The sequence below is a fragment of the Anomalospiza imberbis genome, chromosome 5 (assembly GCF_031753505.1).
Source record: "Anomalospiza imberbis isolate Cuckoo-Finch-1a 21T00152 chromosome 5, ASM3175350v1, whole genome shotgun sequence".
In the NCBI taxonomy this organism is placed as follows: domain Eukaryota; kingdom Metazoa; phylum Chordata; class Aves; order Passeriformes; family Viduidae; genus Anomalospiza; species Anomalospiza imberbis.
Genome location: NC_089685.1, coordinates 15,465,001 through 15,482,661, shown reverse-complemented (window position 1 = coordinate 15,482,661; position 17,661 = coordinate 15,465,001). Strand labels below are relative to the sequence as shown.

Below are 17,661 nucleotides of genomic sequence, written 5' to 3'. Positions count from 1 at the left end.
GTGGCAAAATACAAGGAACCAATGAGATATTAATGACTGCTCAGAACTGCACTTGGCAGACTATTGTTCACAATGAATTTTTGCAATAAACTTTATGTCTTAGTATAAAGAGCTCTACAGGTGTTTGTGGAGGGACAGATTAAAAAATGTGAAGAATAAAACAACTGACGAAGTATTCCTTGAAATTGTGGAAGTGTGGCATACCTAGGTTTGTTCACTAATAAAGGTAATATCATGTCTTTTAAGGCCAGAGGAAAGACTATTGGAATGACTGTGATAGATGACAACTAGTATTTGTTGTACAGGAAGACTATCTTCAACACGTAACTTGGATGACAGTGCCTAGCTCATTTGTTTTCAGAAGATGAAATCATAGAATCACAGAATGCAATAGGTTGGATGGGACCTTAAAGATCATCTATTTCCAACCCCCCTGCCATGGGCAGGGACACCTTTCACTAGATGGGGTTATTCAGTGCCCCATCCAACCTGGCCTTGAATACTTCCAGGAATGGGGCATCCACAGCTTCTCTGGGCAACCTGTTACAATGTCTCACCATCCCCACAGTAAGGAATTTCTTCCTAATATCTAATCTAAACCTACCCTCTTTCAATTTAAAATTATTCCCCCTTGCTCCATTCCCCCTTGTAAATGTGTAAAGTCAGTTCCTCTTGTAAAATGTGAGTGAAATGTGCATATATTGTAAGTTTCAGAGCAGAGCTGAAGTGGAGAAGCTTTTTCAGCCTGAGCAAAGCCAGCTGGAGTGCTGGCCCTGGGCTGGACCCAGGTAAGAACAAGACCAGAGACGTTTTCTACTAAACTCTGTAGGAAGCACTCAGATTTGGAGGAAGGTTGGAGGTGGGTGCTGCTGCTCTGTCTGGCCTGTATTTTGGTAGGATGCTGATGGTTATACACTTCAGCAACATCAAGGAGGGAAGGCAGCAAAGAATTAAGAGCTCAATTATAGTGAATTACTCTCCCTATATTTAAGGCAAGCCCAAAATGTTTTTATGTAAAGGGAGGTGAAGTTAGATGGAGAGGTTTGTATCACCAGACATTTGTATGTGCTCATTGCATTTTCACGGTCTAAAGAGAAAGAGGGAAGAGTCCATCGTCACTGACATAGGGGCTTCGTCGTCCCGCAAAAAAACCCATAAAAGCAATCCAAGCCCGTTACGGTGTCAGCCCTGGTGTCTCTGCCCGGAGCTGGGGGCTTGGGGCGGGCGAGCCTCTGCCGCGGGCCGTCGGGCACGTGTCTCTGCAGCGGGCCGAGAGACAAGGCGCGCCCGCTGCCCCGGCCCCGGCCCCGGCCCCGGCCCCGGCCCCGATCCGGGAGCCGCGGCCCCGCCCCGCAGCGCTGGCGTAGCGCTGACGCCGGGCCCGCCCCGCCCGGGCCAGCCGGGGTAGCGGCGGGCCGGGGGCGCCGTTAGCAGCTGCTGGGTTCGCCCCGCGGCGCTCGCCCGCTCGGCCGGGCCATGCGGTAGCGGCTGCGGCGGGCCGGGCTCTCGGCGGCCATGGAGCGGCTCCCCGGCGGCCGCCGGCCCCGGCTCGTGTCCTCGCTGGGGCTGGGGCGGCGCTCCTGGGAGGTCACCTTAGACGAGGAGCGGGGGCGGCTGGCCTGGCGCGACCCCCGCCCGCCGCGCCGCGCCGGCGGTGAGTGGGGCGGGCGGGGGCCGGGGCGCACCTGCCGCGGCCTGGGGCGGGCCGGGGCCGCCCGAGAGGCGCCTGCCCTCGGCGGCGGGGGAAGGGCGTCCGCAGCGTCCCCGGTGCCGCGGCGCGGGTGCCGGCGGGGGCGGCTTGCGGCCAGCGCTGCCCCCGCGCCCGCGGCGGCGTCTCCGCGCCCGGGGCTCGTTGAGCATCCGGAGAGCTCCGTCGGCGGGAGCGCTTCCTGCCCTCGGGCGCCTGTGCGGCGCCTCCGGGGTTCAGAGTCCGACGGGCGGAGGGTGGCCCGATCCCACGCGGGGCCGGGCAGGGCGCTCGGAGCGGGGAGATGCAGGCGGGACGGTGCTCGGCAGCCGCCGGCTGTGCTGAGCGCTGATCGGGCTGTGCCTTCCCAAACAAAGCCGAGAGCTGCTCTCGAGGAGCCGCAGCCCCTGCGAGCGAGCGCAGCGCGGCCCGCGTGTGGCCGAGCAGCCCGGGCGAGGATGTGTGCCGAGCGTGCCGCTGATGGCACGGGGACACCAGTCCCCGCAGCTGGCCGGCAGAACACAGATTTGTTAGCTGAACCCCATTGTTTCTTGGCGCCGCGAGTACGGAGAAGCATGTAGTTTGTAATGTGTTTTAAGTAATCGTAGCAGTACATAATAGACTTCTAAAACCTTAAAAGCAGGGTTGTTTTTTTTAGTTGCAGCAAGACTTGTGGTTAAAAACACTTTCATACTGAGGCAGTGTCTCAGGCAATGACTACTTTTGTTGTTTGGGTTGGGGTTTTTTTGAGCTTTTTTAAAAACTTAGCTTTCTCTGGGGCTCAGTGGAAATTTACAAAGAAAGTTTAGATTTTGAGATTTACTGGTTTGGAAATATTTAACATAGGCTAATAGTTTGCAATGTGGTATCAAAGATTTCTATAGTTCCCCTTTTGTGCAGTTAGCATAATGTAAATGTACAAAACTGCCAGTCTGAGAAGTCACTGATGAAAATACTTGGAAAAAAATCAGATTAACTTGTGAGGATGTTTGCATATCAAACTTTCTACTGTACTTTTGAGAGCTGTCTTTTCAGGGTCTTTGACCTTGGTGGTTTTATATAGTAATTATTCTCATTGTTAATGTAGCCCTATTAACATGACATATGAACATTTGAAAATGTGTAATGTCCTTTTTTCACAGCAGCTGCTGAAGAGTTGAAAACTGCTGTCATCCCCATTTTAGAGGTTGCAGGATCTGAGACAGTGAGACTCTAATAATAGAAAGGCTGACTAGAAGTTTCATCTGAAGAAGGTTTGAATAGAGATGTTTCTAATCCTTGGCAAGTCTCCAAACTTAAATAGTTAAATAGTTCTTCCATTCTTACCATATATCTTTGTTAAATATTTTTCAGATATTATCATAATATCTTATTGGCCTGAGGCTTTTTTCAAGAAGGTGAAGGAAAAAGGAGAAAGAGAACTCAAGAATTGCAAGAATTTGGTGCGACAGTTTACATAACTGAGATTTGGTTATGTTTTAAGTACAGCCCTTCTTATTCATAATATAAAAATAGAGTTTGTTATCCTTCCCTTGCTATTGTGCAAGTTGTTTGACATAATCTAATGTTTATCAACAATACCGATGAAAGAAGTAATCAAATATTCCTGAACTTTTCTCAGTTAAAGGAACTTTAGACTTAAAGGACAAATTGATTCTTTAATTCGGATGAACTTAAAACATTGTTGTGAAAAATAGGCTGTATACTTTTCAGAATGAAATAAAATTAGTCTAGATAAAGGTACCTGGATCTTAAATTTAAAATAGGAAGTTTCAAGACTTCTTGGGATAATTGCTCCTACTAAGTAACATAGCTCTTACTTTGGAGATAATTTGGTTAAATTGTGTAAAATTCTTCTAAAAATGCCTTTGAAAAGTCACTAGGAGACTGATGTGTTGTCTAGAGCAAGTTCAAGGGGAGTGCCTTTCTCCTGTCTGATGAATTCCTTTAGACCAAGCACGAGTACCACAGATTCACACTAGCTTTTTCATGAGCACTTTAAAGTTTACAGCTGCTTGCAGGTGTGAATTTTTACTACTTTTTAAGTTGTAAGTTTTCTTGACTTGCTCCTGGTAAACCAAATGGTGTATGCACCTGCTCTGAAGCATGTTCCTAACATCAGAATTCTGGGAGTGGTGGAAGGAGAGTGGGACACAGTAGATTAGTTATATATGAGGCAGTTTCTGGAGTAGTACCCTGCTGGAGATGCCTTAAGAGGCAACTGTGGTTACAGAGTGCAGCCACCGTCTTGTAGCACAGATATTCACAATATTTTGGAAAACATGATGTGAAATCGCAAGAGAAAATAGAAGAAAAAGAAATGCCTGAGCATTCTGGAGGCACAGGTATAATTTATGTAGGGATCAATACAATAGATAATGTACCTTCTCTTCTTAACACACTCATTAATTCATATGTTCCCTGCACTTGAGCTTTAATTTCATCACAGTTTTGTACTATTGCTGCTCTGTTGTCTCCAAGCTCTTTTTAAGACCTGTGATGATTCATGTTCTCTATATTATTTTGGAAATATGAGCAGCATACATGACAATATATAAATAAACTTAATAATATGGAAGGTGGTTAGTTAGAAGCATATAATTTCAGAAGAGTTGCTTGACCAAGATTGGTGTCTTTCTACCATTTAGCCTTTGACTACATGACTACATTGTGTCTAAATACAGACTAAATTATGCAGTGTAAAAGTGCTATATTTCTTGTTTAGTAGGTAGCTATTACAGTGAAGGAGTTGTCTTTAAACTGTAAAAACTCAGGCTACTTATTTTCAGAGCATATATTGCTGTCTTGAATTTAGGTATGTAAATAAGTATTGTTTGGTATATGTTTTTTCAAGGTTTTCAAACTTTGACATGTACAGAACTAGAGCTATAGCTAGATGTACTGTAGAAGTGTTGAAATGTTTACCTTTCCCTGTTGCATCCAAAGTCAGGAACAGATGGGAAACAACACAGACTTTGTCCTTTTATCCAGGAAAGTACAGTTTTAGAGAGTACGGGGAGATTCTTCTGTTTTCTCATCTCTGTACAGTGATAGTTATATGCATACATATATATATATATATATATGTATGTATTTAAACCCTATTCTATCAAAATGCAGAAGTAGTATTAACTCAGGAGAATACTTTTTAATGCTGTTATTTGGAAGATATCAACAATTTCCTACTGTTAGACTTTGTTTAACAGCATGATAGTTTCAAGTTCTCTCTTCAGCGTAATCAGGTTCCTGTTTCCTGTTCTTTGATCGTTAGACATGTTTGAACTTATATTGAAAACTTTTACCTGTAAATTTTTGTGTGTTTCTCTATTACTTTCAGCTATGCATCCTTTTCTCCTAGGGATGCCTTCATCTTAAATTTTTCTGATGAACATTATTTTTCAACCTTGTTACATTTTTCAATGAGATTCAGTCATTAATCATAAATAACATATGCAAAGCTGATTAGCTAAATTGATTTATTATTTCCCACATGTTGATGGCACAGTCAGGCTTTTCTCAAATAGCACATGATAAAACTTTTTGAACCAAATTCATAGCAGAGTGTATATTGTACATATATACTTAGAGGTATTTCAGAAGCATTGGCTAAGCATTTATTGTGCCTGGTACTGAAGCATTACAAATGCAGAATGAGATTCTCCTGTCATTTTTCTAGGATTTTTTTCTTTTTTTCCAAAGTACAAACATGAAGGTGATGACAAAACTAGACCCTCATCTCTGTGCATTGACTTACGGTGTGTGCTTTCTTTTAGCCTTTGTATTTCAGAATTCTCTTCCATGTGTCCTTTCCAAAACAACCGCCTGAGGAAGCCTCAGTACTAGTGTTCACAACACTACTGTCATTCTGGTGGATTCTAAAGAAAGCTCAGTTTCATAAACAGGGTACTTAGCAGAGGGTGGGCCAGCTTGGCAACAAGGTCTGTCCAGCACCTGGTGCTTGCAGAGTGTTGGCACATCCTTAGTCAAGGTCGTTTGTCATCAGTCATTCCCATCTGGCAGTGGGCGTGTGCAGAAATGTGAGCCATGATTCTCTATAGGCAATGCCACAACTCCATTACACAAGTAGGATGTGGGGAGCAATTGCTGCAGCAGGCATTGCCTCTTTGGAATGTGTGGTCTTCTGGAAGATACATTATGCAAATAGAGATGCACACTCCATTAAACAATACATGTTCTTTAGCATACACCTTTTTTGCTGGGTTATTTCCCTCCCCACCCCCCCTTAAGTTGAATAAGTGCATCTTACTCCCTGCTTTATCATTGAAATATTCATAGTTGGACAGGAAAGATTTTATTTGGAAATGCAGAAGAAACAATGGGAAGACAGTCAATAGTATGATTTAAATATTCAAGTTGACCCAAGTTCAAATTGCTCTGCTTTGATTCAGATTTATGTGGTGTGAAGTAGCTGTGTGGTCATAGTACAAACTGGTCTGTTGGTTTACAAAGTACTTGAAGATTTACTTTAAAAGAAGGAAATTTCCTTATACATGGCTGTGCGTGGTGAAATCATGGTCTTTGGATGTTTGTGACTCCTCCACAGGATTTAAATCAATTGTGATACCTTTTTTCCTTCCCCCTTCTTTAGGATGTGAATTGTTAGTAGTTCTGCTTTATATCCTACCTTCTCTTACTCTAGTGTTTGTTAAACACAACTTTCTATAGTGCATGATTGGTATAATACCATGTGTATTCTGGTAGAAAGTACTCCTGTTCTCTTGCTTTTAGGTGAAGGCAAATATTAAACCTGAAAGCTTGATCCTTCATGTGGGCTCTAACAGCAAGTTAGTTTTCAAAGTGACTGAAAATACATTTTTTTCTTTATAACCTATATCCCAGATTTTTACTTGTTGATATTTTTAAGTCATGAGAATATGCCAATAGTTTAAATTAATTCTAAAAGCCACTGCATCCGTGGGCCCCAGCTGAATTTTAAGAATAAACCAAATGCTGTGATCAGCAACGTTTTTGTGCTTGTGCATGTGTCTAGGTTGCTTTGAGCTAACACATTTGTGAGGGGAAGTTTGGTCTGTAGGATACGTGGCTGGCAGTGATGAATGAACAAATCTTGACTGGAGTTCTGAGAGAGTGCTCATAAACTCAGGAAGTGTTTTGTGGGAGTGGCAGACAGCAATGACACACCAAAAATGTTTTCTTAACACAGAAAAACACACTTCCCAAGTGCTGGCTGCATTTTGCGCAAAGAAGCCCACTGTTAATGTGCTTACCTTTGTTTTGTTTCTGTGGGGTTTTTTTTTCCCTCTCTCCTACTCGCTTAATGTGGGAAAAATCGTGTACATCTAATTCAGTGTTCTGCTGATTTATCAGTTTGCTTTTAGGAAGAATGTTAAGATTAAGAGCACTGTGACCCAGAATGAGCAATGACTGGCACAGCCGGAGTGCTGAGAAGACTGTCACCTGTTTACTGAGTGTTTTGTTTGGCTTTTTAACTTCTTACTTTTTTTTGCCATGCCCTTTCATCCACCTTCTCTGGATGGTCAGCTCTTTGTCTCTAGTATGCTAACCATTGACTGTGGCGAAAATTTTGTCAAGAAGCTCTTGTGTGCTACTTGATTGAATAGGTTGGATTGAGCCAAGTTCTTTCTTTGATATTTTCTGAGCCCTTATTTCAACCTTTTTTCATTAATGTTGATCTTGTAGTACTGGTGTAAGCAACTTTTTTTTGTATATGTTTGTTTGTTAATGTGGCAATAAGATTTTCCGTGTTTTGGGAAAAACAGAAAGGTGAAGGCCTTTGAGTGAACACCTTTATGCTGTGTCAGTGAAATAAATGTCTCATGCTACTTGATAATAGGGTAAATGCTACAAAAGTAGCTGTGGGAAAGGATTATAATTAGTACATATGTGAAGCTTCAAGAGAGGCTGGTTAGTACTATTTTTTGTGGGGCAGGTTTTGGTGACTAAATGGCAGATGAGGGCATTGTGTTCATAGGAACAGGACTGTTGTGCTTGTACTGAAGGTCTCTGCTTCACATGGAAAGCTTTCTCCTTCTGGGGAAAAGGGGGAGAGGTGGGACTCAGTAGTTGGTTTGCAATGTGATTAAACAATATTCTGTGTAGCACTAAGTCAAGTAGTGATAGAGATATTTGGACTGATAGAAATTCTTGAGTTCTATTGAAGCATATTAGAATTTGTTATTGCAAGCAGTAGGGAATGTTCTGAATAACACGTTGTTTGAGACAGCTTTGCATCTTTCTGGCCATCTGCAATTACTGGGTTCAGTAGTGTGTGATTTTTGACTGCCTGAAGATTGGAGTATGCTGTCAGGACAGTGGAGTTGCTTGGTGCTTTTATGATGCTATGTCGTACTGAGGGGTGTAATCAGCAGAGTTGGTATTCCCAGAACAGAAACTCTTCAGATTTTCACCAAAGCCAAAGATTTGCAGATGGAAGATCTGTTCCTCACTTTAGTTACTTTGTTTTTTTCCCCTTCCATTTTCAGGATTCTGTTTTTCAGATTTGTAACTCTGGTGCCATAAGATAAAAAATATACATATAAACAAAAAATACTTACTTTTTGCTTTTTTTGCCATATCTGTGAAGAGATTTGCTGAAAAATCAAAACACTCATGCAACTGTCAGAGGGGGAACACAGAATTAGAAGAGCTTATAAGTGGTTTCAAGGTTAATAGAAGCTGTATAATGTGTGCTGAAGTATATACTCCAAAGAAATGCTTTCAGTGATACAGATTTGGAAGTACTTTAAAATCGATTAGCTATCTGTACAGTTGGACAACTTTATTATATAAAAAATGCCTAATAAGACAATTACTTCTGTTGCTGCTCCCAGCATACATGCTAAAAGTATGCACTATGTACAACTATTTCAAAAAATGTTATTTAGAGCACTCACTGTCATTTAAATTTAGATGTAAATGTAGTTTCTAAGTTTTATAGCGTATCTTTGAGGAGTAACAAAATAAATTACCATTTAAGTGCAATCTTCATAGATGCAACAAACTTTCTTTCTTTTGTTGACATATGGATCAGTGGCAGAGCCAGTAGCAAAATAAGTAAAAGCAGTTTTGGGAAAGAAATATTAAAGAATTCTTCCTTTCCTTTTTTGTTCCATCTCTGTTCTGCATTTCTTTTTCCTTGGATAAATGTATAGGTTAATCATATTGAGATCCCTTAGCAGATCTTGTATCTGTTAGGAAGACCAAATAATTGTTAGTGTCTAGTACTAGATATAGTCTTACATGTGTGTATGTACAGTAAGTACATACAGTGTCATACATCTTAGAGTTTATCTCTGCTCTTGGATCTTTATAACAGCGTTATGTGACTACTGCACTTCCCTGTCGTGCCTTGAGTATAGTAAATGCAGTTATTATAAGCTGTGAAATTAGTTTTTAAGTTGAAACATTCAAATACAGCCAGATTCCTAAATGACCTCAGAGTAAAGTTTGAAGGCTACATTTCTTCTGAATGTAAATTCAGGGAAGATAAAATTACAAAATGGGTATAAATCACATCAGATACCTAAACCGCTGGAGTACGTAGTCCACAATTTGTCAATACATGTGATAATATTGACTAAACCAATTAAATAGGATGGGAAAAATAATAAAAGTGAATTAGTGGCAAATGAATTGCAGTCATCACTGTGAAGAGGTCAGGGAAACTTTTAACTCATTTTACTTTCCTCACCACTACCATTGTACCACTGCAAAATAGTGAGGAAAATGAAATGTAGAATAAACCCCAGTAACAATGGTAGCATTGTCTGTGTTTTATGTGTCGAATATCTCAATATCTTGGTATCACTCCCTTTGTATATGTGAGAGAAAAGAAAGTATATTATAATTCTTACGATATAAGAGATAATTTACATGAGACTATATTATTATAATTATAAATCTTTTATACAGGGGTATGTATACAGAGAGCACTTGCTTGTACATAAATACAAAGCATGCATTTTAAGTTTCACTTTTTTGAGATAAAGTAACAACAGAGCAGTGTTGAAATCAGTAATGAAAATGAGACAAAAGTCTTAAATTTGACAGGAGTTAAGAAGTCTCCTATAGTTTAGGAACTATAAGAGAAAAGAGAATGAGGTTGGAGGAAATTATTTCATAGTCTGAGAACAAGAAGCCTTTAATTCTGAAAAACAGTAGTTTTGAAGTTGATACGAGGAAAATATTTCACAGTACATAAACATAACTTCTAGAATTCTCTTCTTAAGAGATACTAAACTTTAAAAGCTCAGTGGGATTTAGAATCTTAAGAATTCATATGAATGCCCTTCTTTCATAAGCCAGATACTTATTTGAGAATAACAAACAGCCTTTGTAGTCCATGTACTAAATTTAGTTGCACATTCCTTGAAATAGCTTGTGCTATTCACTGTGAAGTATCTAGACTAGACCTCATAGTAGAGGCAATTTAATTACTCTGAAATCAATGTTGTTGAATTTTGGTTTCATGCAAAAATATTTTTATACATGAAATACCTTATTTTCTGAGAAATCATAGGCATTTAAAATACTGTTTTGAGTAGATTGTAGGTGGTTTGGATTATGTGCTTTGACTAAAGACAAAAGAAAATTGAAAATATTCAGAAAATTGCTAGTTATGCTCTTGATTGTGTTTATTGAGCAACTGCTCTAATCATATGTCTGTATCATATTAGGTATAGAAATAATCATTCAGGTGATATTTGAAGATTCTAACATGTAAAATCTTGTGTTCATACAGAAAACTGTTTTGTACCAATCTCTGAGATCATTGCTGTAGAAGAAACTGAGTTTAACAAGAAACAACGTAACATTGGCAGATGGCAAAAAATGGCAAAGCTATATGCTTTCACAGGTAAGGCAGGTCTCTGGATGCTTGTGCTTGTCATTCTGTGAAGGTAGTTTAAGGAAGACCCAATGGAATTGTCAAAGTTTTGGGTTTTTTTTAACAGAAATAATGTGTTCTAAAAAAGTCCACCCCCAAAAAAGCAACCATCCAAAAACCAAAAAAAAATCCAACTGAACAAAAACAACAACCAAAAAAGACACCCCCCCCCCCAAAAAAAACCAAACACCCCACCAAAATCCCAAACTGAAATTAACCTAAGCAAAAGTCCCACAAAAAACAAACAAAAGAAACCCCACCAAAAATCTGTTGGTTTATATTTAAAGACCCTTTTGTGGAAAAAAAAACCCCTTCTTTTAAGATCACATGCTGTGTTCAGTTATTTTTAATGAAGTTCAATCTAATGTCTGAGTGTTCACCCTAATGTCTTTTTGTTGTTGAATGACTCTTCTGCAGGACACCTGCTTTCTACTTCTTGACTAGAAAATCGAGAGAGGCTGAAAGAATGAGTCCTCAGTGTTTTTGATTACTCCTAGCCATCAGGATGTATGCATGAAAGTTACTTTGTATTATTGACTGCATTCTTAAAACAAAGTGCCAGAAATAAGTGTCTGGTTTTGGAAAAGAGCAATGACTTCTGTGCTAAAAAGATGTCATGCCAGAATTTTATATTGTGGAGTATTTTCCTCGTTTTACTCCTCCAGTAAGAATGATTTGAGATACTGTATATGAAGTGTAGGTATAAGGTCTTAATCCATAAGAAAAAAAATGGTTTTTTCTCAAATTTCATTTTTATAGGATGAAGTTCACCCTATTGGTTACATGATCGTTGATGTCAGTATGGCTTATCTTCTTAAGCTTGTGGCTTTTTATGTAGATATTGCAGACTTTAATACAAATAATATGTAAGCTTGGTGAACTTGTGAACAAGTATGTCTATAATAAGTTGATGAGACATGGCATCTTTAAAAAGAATTCTTTGTTTGGGTATCTGCTTGTTAGCAGGTGTTTTCATTTGGACTCTCTACCAATGTCTCTGGTCATACTCTGAATGCTTCTGTCATTTGTAGAAGTGTGTAGTGGAGGTTAATTACAGGTCAGTATTTTGGAGGTCTTTCTGAAGTGCATTTTTTGTTTCACAGAACCATCTCATTATGGTTTTGTTTTTTTTTTTAATAAGTGTATTATGTGAAGAAAGCCCGAAATCACCGCTGGCGGTGCAGTGACGTGATGTTTTGGTGTGTAGATGAGCACTTATGTAATCAGTGGACACAGGCACTGAAGGAATTACTTGAAATGCAGAGTAAGTTTGAATAAACTATGAATATTTGCACCATCATTTTGTGGGCTTGTACATCAATCAATCAATGTTATTTTAATATATCTGATTTTTTGAACTCTTAAGAGCAGCTTATGCTCAAAAAGTGAGGGAGCCAAGAGTTGAAGTGTTTCTTTATCACTACTTTATCTTACATATTCACTAAATTGTACTGAGTGCTTTAATCAGTCTGGACTGATATAATTTTGCCCAGATATAAATTATTTTCACAAAATAGAGACACATTGGAAGCTTAGCAGAGGCTTTAAATGACTGTAGCTTCGGAAGAAGTAATGGGCAGATGTAAGCTCAGGGATTTAAGGTACTCTAGAGATTTGAGGTCAAGGACTGTAGCAATTGAAAGATTTAGGGGTGTGTTTCACCTTTCCAGACTCTGTCATCAACAAAATGTGTCTTATGTAGTAAGAGTTCCCATTAATCATTGCTGAGACTCTTGGACATCTACTTCATGGGAGGTTAAAAGTAATTTTGAAGGAGTTATTCCTGAAAGAGATACCTCGAGAGATGTCAGGAAGCAGCAGGAGCAGAGCGAGTGACAGAAAGGAGGTTGAGGGTGATCATAGCAGAGGCAGTGCCTTGCTGACCAGGGTCCCACTGTAGCTGAGCAGGGTGGGCAGAGCAGGGATGAGGATAGATACAGGTCCAATTCACAGCCCAGGTGAGATACAGTAATTGGATCCATCCAGGGAGGCTGGAGCAGAACAGCTGGAGCTGGAGACAAGACTAGGGATGAGCTCCCTCCAGTGTAGGTTCTAGGCCCTTCTGAGATACAGAGCAGGAGAAGGGATTGGATACAAGTACACCTACAGTGGGACTTAAGCAAATACTTAAGGCTTACAGAATAAAAATGAGTATTTTAGAAAAACTAATCTCAACAGGCATTGAAAGCATTCTTAATGTTTTATATACAGTACACAAGGTACATCTGTCTTTTTCAAAAAATGGGGTTTGTGCACCTATTCAGTACATCTTTAAAAGCTGTGGCCTGAGCACTCAATTCATTTGAATGCAGTTGTTCATTTTATTAGTAACAGATTCCTTCAGCAAAGGGGATGGGGTTCTCTGATGGGGTGAATAGTGCTTTGAGTGTGCAGCAGATTTTAACCACTCAGTCTGTCTAGACTGGGTGGATTTGTTGTAAAAGTGTGCTGATGTAAGAAGTCTGATATTTTTTCCTTTTAAACTAATAATCTAGAATGCGATTTGAGGGAATACAGATGTAAACGTTTTTGTCTGTTCCATAAAAAAGGAGGTGTCCTAGGTGCAGCAAGCATTAGTGTTTTGTATCTCTCTTAATACAGAGGTATAATAATTGTTCTAATTGACACTACTAGTGTAAATCTAGAACTGTTTGGACAAATTTGAGATAGTAATATCAAAGGTGCTTTTGGAGGGCAGAAGGGGTAACACTTTAGGGCAACTAACACTGTAGGACAAGCATTTGCTGTGCAGCATGTAGTTTTGTGAGGCATTCTTAGTGTGACTTGATCACAGAAAGGAAATGAATTTCCTTAAATGTTATTAAAGAAAGAAGAAAGTTTAAATAAATTTATGTAAAAGTATTTTTATGTATGCTGCACTTACAAGCGGCTTTGCTGTTGCTGCCCTTTTCATCTTCTATGCCTGTAATACTCATGTAATTAGAGTAACTTGAGTAGTGGGAAGGTACTGCAAGAATGACAAGTAACAATGTGAGCTAGGGAGTCAAAAGAAATAATTCTGAATTTCATCTGCTGTCTTATTAGCAATTTGTTCAGTACTGTTGATACCAGTATTATAAAGAGAGCAGATGTAGCAGGCTTTTATAGCTCTTTGTTACAGAGTTACAGGTCTATTATGCTGTGTTTGCTTTGATGTTAATAGGTTTGATTTTGTATGGCTTAATTAATTTTTGATGTGTATAAAAGCAGTATACTATGGCTTTCCTTTCTGCAGAGTCTAGACCAAAGCAGCTGCTTGTGTATATTAATCCCTATGGAGGAAAAAGACAAGGGAAGAGGATTTATGAACAGAAAGTTGCTCCACTCTTCAGTCTGGCTTCTATATCCACTGATGTTGTTAGTGAGTAATGAGTACTTTAATTTCTTAGTAAACACAATATGAAGTCTTTAAAACAATCCTGAGTAGCTGAATTTCTTTCTGTTTGTTACCTTTTCTTATTAGGGAAATGAAAGAAAGCAGTAGAGAATGTTTTCTAAATAAAGCATAGGTAGCCAGATAAATAGCAACCTTCTATCAGCTTCCTGCTTACTAAAGTAAAACTTGTGCTCCTGAGCAATTTGAGCTCTAAATAAAAGATTCTGCCTTTCTTCTCTTTCATTGTTAAAGCTAATTGATCATTTGCACAATTTTTACTGAATTTTTTTTTTCCTGTATGTACTGTGTATGTCTCCTTTAATTCTTTCCCTGGCAAAAATCTTTTGAGACACATCTTACGGACAGGCTGTTTTATAGTCACATTGGTAATAGAATCATGGTTATTAATTATTTTTATAATTCTATATTATATACAGCTTTATAGTAGTTTTTAATAATAAATTTTAATGTGTTTATTTTTTCACAGTAACTGAACATGCTAACCATGCTAAGGACAACTTATTTGAAGTTAATATTTATAAATATGATGGGTAAGTAATTGTACTTGCCTTTTTTATTATTTTTGAGCCGATATGTTATTGGTCTGTTCTTGTCTCTAATTTAAAAGGGTAGCCTTCATTACTAATACATGTATTGCAATAACTGAAAGTCTTGGGGCATGTTCCTTTTTGTAGGAGATCCACATTTAGGAGTATAAAAAGAAAAGTAAACTGTTTCAGTAAATTTGTTCAACACAGTATATTCAAGCATAGTATGACAATGTTTGCGTGAGATTTGTGTTCAAAAGATGAATGTAACATTAATTCTGCTCAGTTGAGCATTCCATTATAGCTCAGAAGCTACCCAGAAATGTTTTATGGTCTTGACATACATGAGTTCAGAACACTGCACCAGTAGCATTCGGCTTGTGTGTAAAAACATGGACCGTTCAGAAATATTTCAGGAGGTTCCTCTTGCTGTGTGTGACTGTTCAATAGTGGCTACATCATTTGGCTTTATTTGCATTTCTTCTGTTTTGAAGTTACTGCTTTAAAAGAAGGCCTGACTGAATGGTGATCTTGCATTCCATTATTAAGTCTGCTGTAGAAGCAGAATATTTTAATAAAAATGGTAGTAATTTCAGTTTCCTGTTCATGACTTGAAACAAGTTACAAGTTTGAAAAAACTTGAAAATATATGTAGATAAACTCTCATACCTACAGTATTTTAAAGTTGTATTTTGTGCCTGTTGACAGGTACGTTTAAACTGCTAAGTTGCTAAAAGAAAACACATTGAGTCTTTTCAGAGTACATTTGCTGTAGTACTTTGCTGTTTACAGTTTGCATGTTGAGTAAGGGCATGATGTTGGGAAATGGTGTTAGTAAGAAATGACATTCATAGGCTGAGTTCCCAGACTTCACCTGCTTTAAAATGACTTGCCTTCAGATAGACAGTTTTGTCTGTGCTGTGATTTTTCTTAAGTTTCAGAAGTTCAAGGAAGGAAAACATTGATCCTAGAAAAGCCTAGTTAGTTGTTATTTTTTCTTTTCATTTGAAATAAGTGTACTGATGGTTGGTGAAATTTCAGTACAGAGCAGAAAGGAGGCAAATGAGCCCATGTCCACTCCTAGCAAGTTGTTTTTTACAGCAAGTGGCAGTGACCAATTGTGGTAGTTTCTGAAGTGGTTCAAAGTCTTGTATTGTAGAATTTTTTTTCCCTTTGGGTTTGGTGGTGGGTTTTTTTTGTTTTGGTTTTGGTTTTTTTTTTTTTTAATTATTATTTTTATTTGTGTCTCTAGCATTACAAGATGAACAATAGTCCAGAGAACTGCATCTTTTTAGACTCTTAAGATTCTTCTATTCCTGGGCTGGGCCTGAATGGCAGTTTGCTTGGGATCTATAGCCTGTCTTTCCAAGCCTAACTTTTGTCCATAATTTACAATTCTTCTTTTGTGGTCAACAGTGATGTTAGGAAAGACTTCCTGAACTAAAACTACTTTTTAAATAACAAATTAAGTGGTTATTTGGAAAATTTTAAAAATGGTTCAACCACATAAATGTGTGTTTCTTCAGGTTTGACTTTCCTCACATAGAGTAAAAGATTCTTTGGATTCCTGCATCTAATTGATGTTCAGCTGTCCCCATAGACTGGTTCTGATGTGTGGCTTTCCCTTATTCAGTGATGAATTTCTTCATTTCATCTCTAGATTCCCTATTTCCAAAGCCATACATGGAATTCTGCAAGCAGATACGGGATTCTTAATGATAATTGCTTTATTTATTTTCAAATGTTTTACTTTAGATAGCTAATTCAAATATCTTATGTGTGTTTCCTGTTTGTTCTTTCTATTCTACCTTACAGGAATTTCTTACGGTGAATGTAGTCACCTAATAGTTCAGTGATAAAACAGCTTTTCTTTAAGCAGAGTTACTTAAAATACTAATTTGGTTACAATATAGCAGGGTTTTGTACATCACTGTGCAGAACAATTAGAACATGCTGTAATATCATGCAGGTAATAGCCATGTTTGGAAGCAGTGACACATCACTGTGGTTTCTTAGGCATATGTCTGTTGCACAATCCTTTGTAAAATTGTTTCTGGTTGGGTTTTTTTTTCCTACGTTTTGAGTTAGTTCACAGAATGGCTGAGATTAGAAGGGACTGTAATTTTTCAAAAACTCTATTTACTTGTGGACTAGCTTCTGAAGTCCTCTGGCAGATGTTGTTTGCTGTTGTCATCTATCTAAAAAGGGAAATGCTCTCCCTTTATTAAAATAAAGCCAACGTGCAGCAATCACTCTAAGATGGTTCTTTCAGACATTCTTCACCAGGGGCCTTCACTTGTGCAGTATATGTCTGACTTCTACATTGGTCTTCTGATATTTGCTGTGAATTTGGTTGTGCTGTTATTGCATATGTGAAGTTCTTTATCATATTTACCTTTGATAGGTATAGACATTCATATAACTGTCCCCTCTGAGTCTGGATACAGTGTTTGTTATAGATGATCAAAGGGCTGGAGCACCTCTCCTCTGAAGACAGATTGGGAGAGCTGAGCTTGTTCAGCCTGAAGAAGGGAATGCTCCAGGGAGACTTTAGAGCATGTTTTCAGTACCTTAAGGGGGCTTAAAAGGAGGCTGGAGAGGGACATTTTACAAGGGCATATAACAATGGGACAAGAGGGAACAGTTGTAAACTGAAAGAGGAAAGGTTTACTTTAGGTTGAAGGAAGAAATTCTTTGCTGTGAGGGTGGAGAGGCACTGGAACAGACTGCCTAGAGAAGTCATGGATACCCTATCCCTGGAAGTGTTAAAGGCCAGGCTGGATGGAGCTTTGAGCAAACCAGTACTGAGACAACACTGACCTTGAACTGACATGGAAATTTTTGTTTCTTTAGCTCATTTTTTGAGTCTGCAGAGAAGGAGAAGGCTAAAATTCAGGAATAGTGTAGTTAAACTATTGGAAGAGAAAAAAATTACGAAACTTGAGAACAAGTATCCGTTTATTCATTCTCTCTGTCTCCTAGGTCTTAACTTAGAGTTGGAGAGTTCATGTTTTTAACACTGTCCTCACTATTCACGGAAAAAAACTGTTTTTTTCAAGCTTTCCATCTGCTGAAAATGTAATAATAACTAAATTTTAATCATCTATACTTAAAAATTCGATTAATTTGTCTTGTGAAATAAGTGCTTATTCTGCAATATCTG

The 17,661-nt window shown here is 38.7% G+C and overlaps 1 protein-coding gene across 1 annotated transcript in view; it reads left to right on the top strand.

The window, feature by feature from the left end:
• Window positions 1-1,371: 1,371 nt before the first annotated feature.
• The window catches only part of CERK (ceramide kinase), a 42,149-nt gene continuing 25,859 nt past the window's right edge, over window positions 1,372-17,661 (top strand). The window contains exons 1-5 of the mRNA XM_068189758.1: window positions 1,372-1,654; window positions 10,431-10,544; window positions 11,716-11,838; window positions 13,810-13,935; window positions 14,438-14,501. Of these exons, the coding sequence (XP_068045859.1) occupies window positions 1,516-1,654; window positions 10,431-10,544; window positions 11,716-11,838; window positions 13,810-13,935; window positions 14,438-14,501 (566 nt within the window). The 5' untranslated portion in view covers window positions 1,372-1,515. The remainder of the gene's footprint in view (window positions 1,655-10,430; window positions 10,545-11,715; window positions 11,839-13,809; window positions 13,936-14,437; window positions 14,502-17,661) is intronic.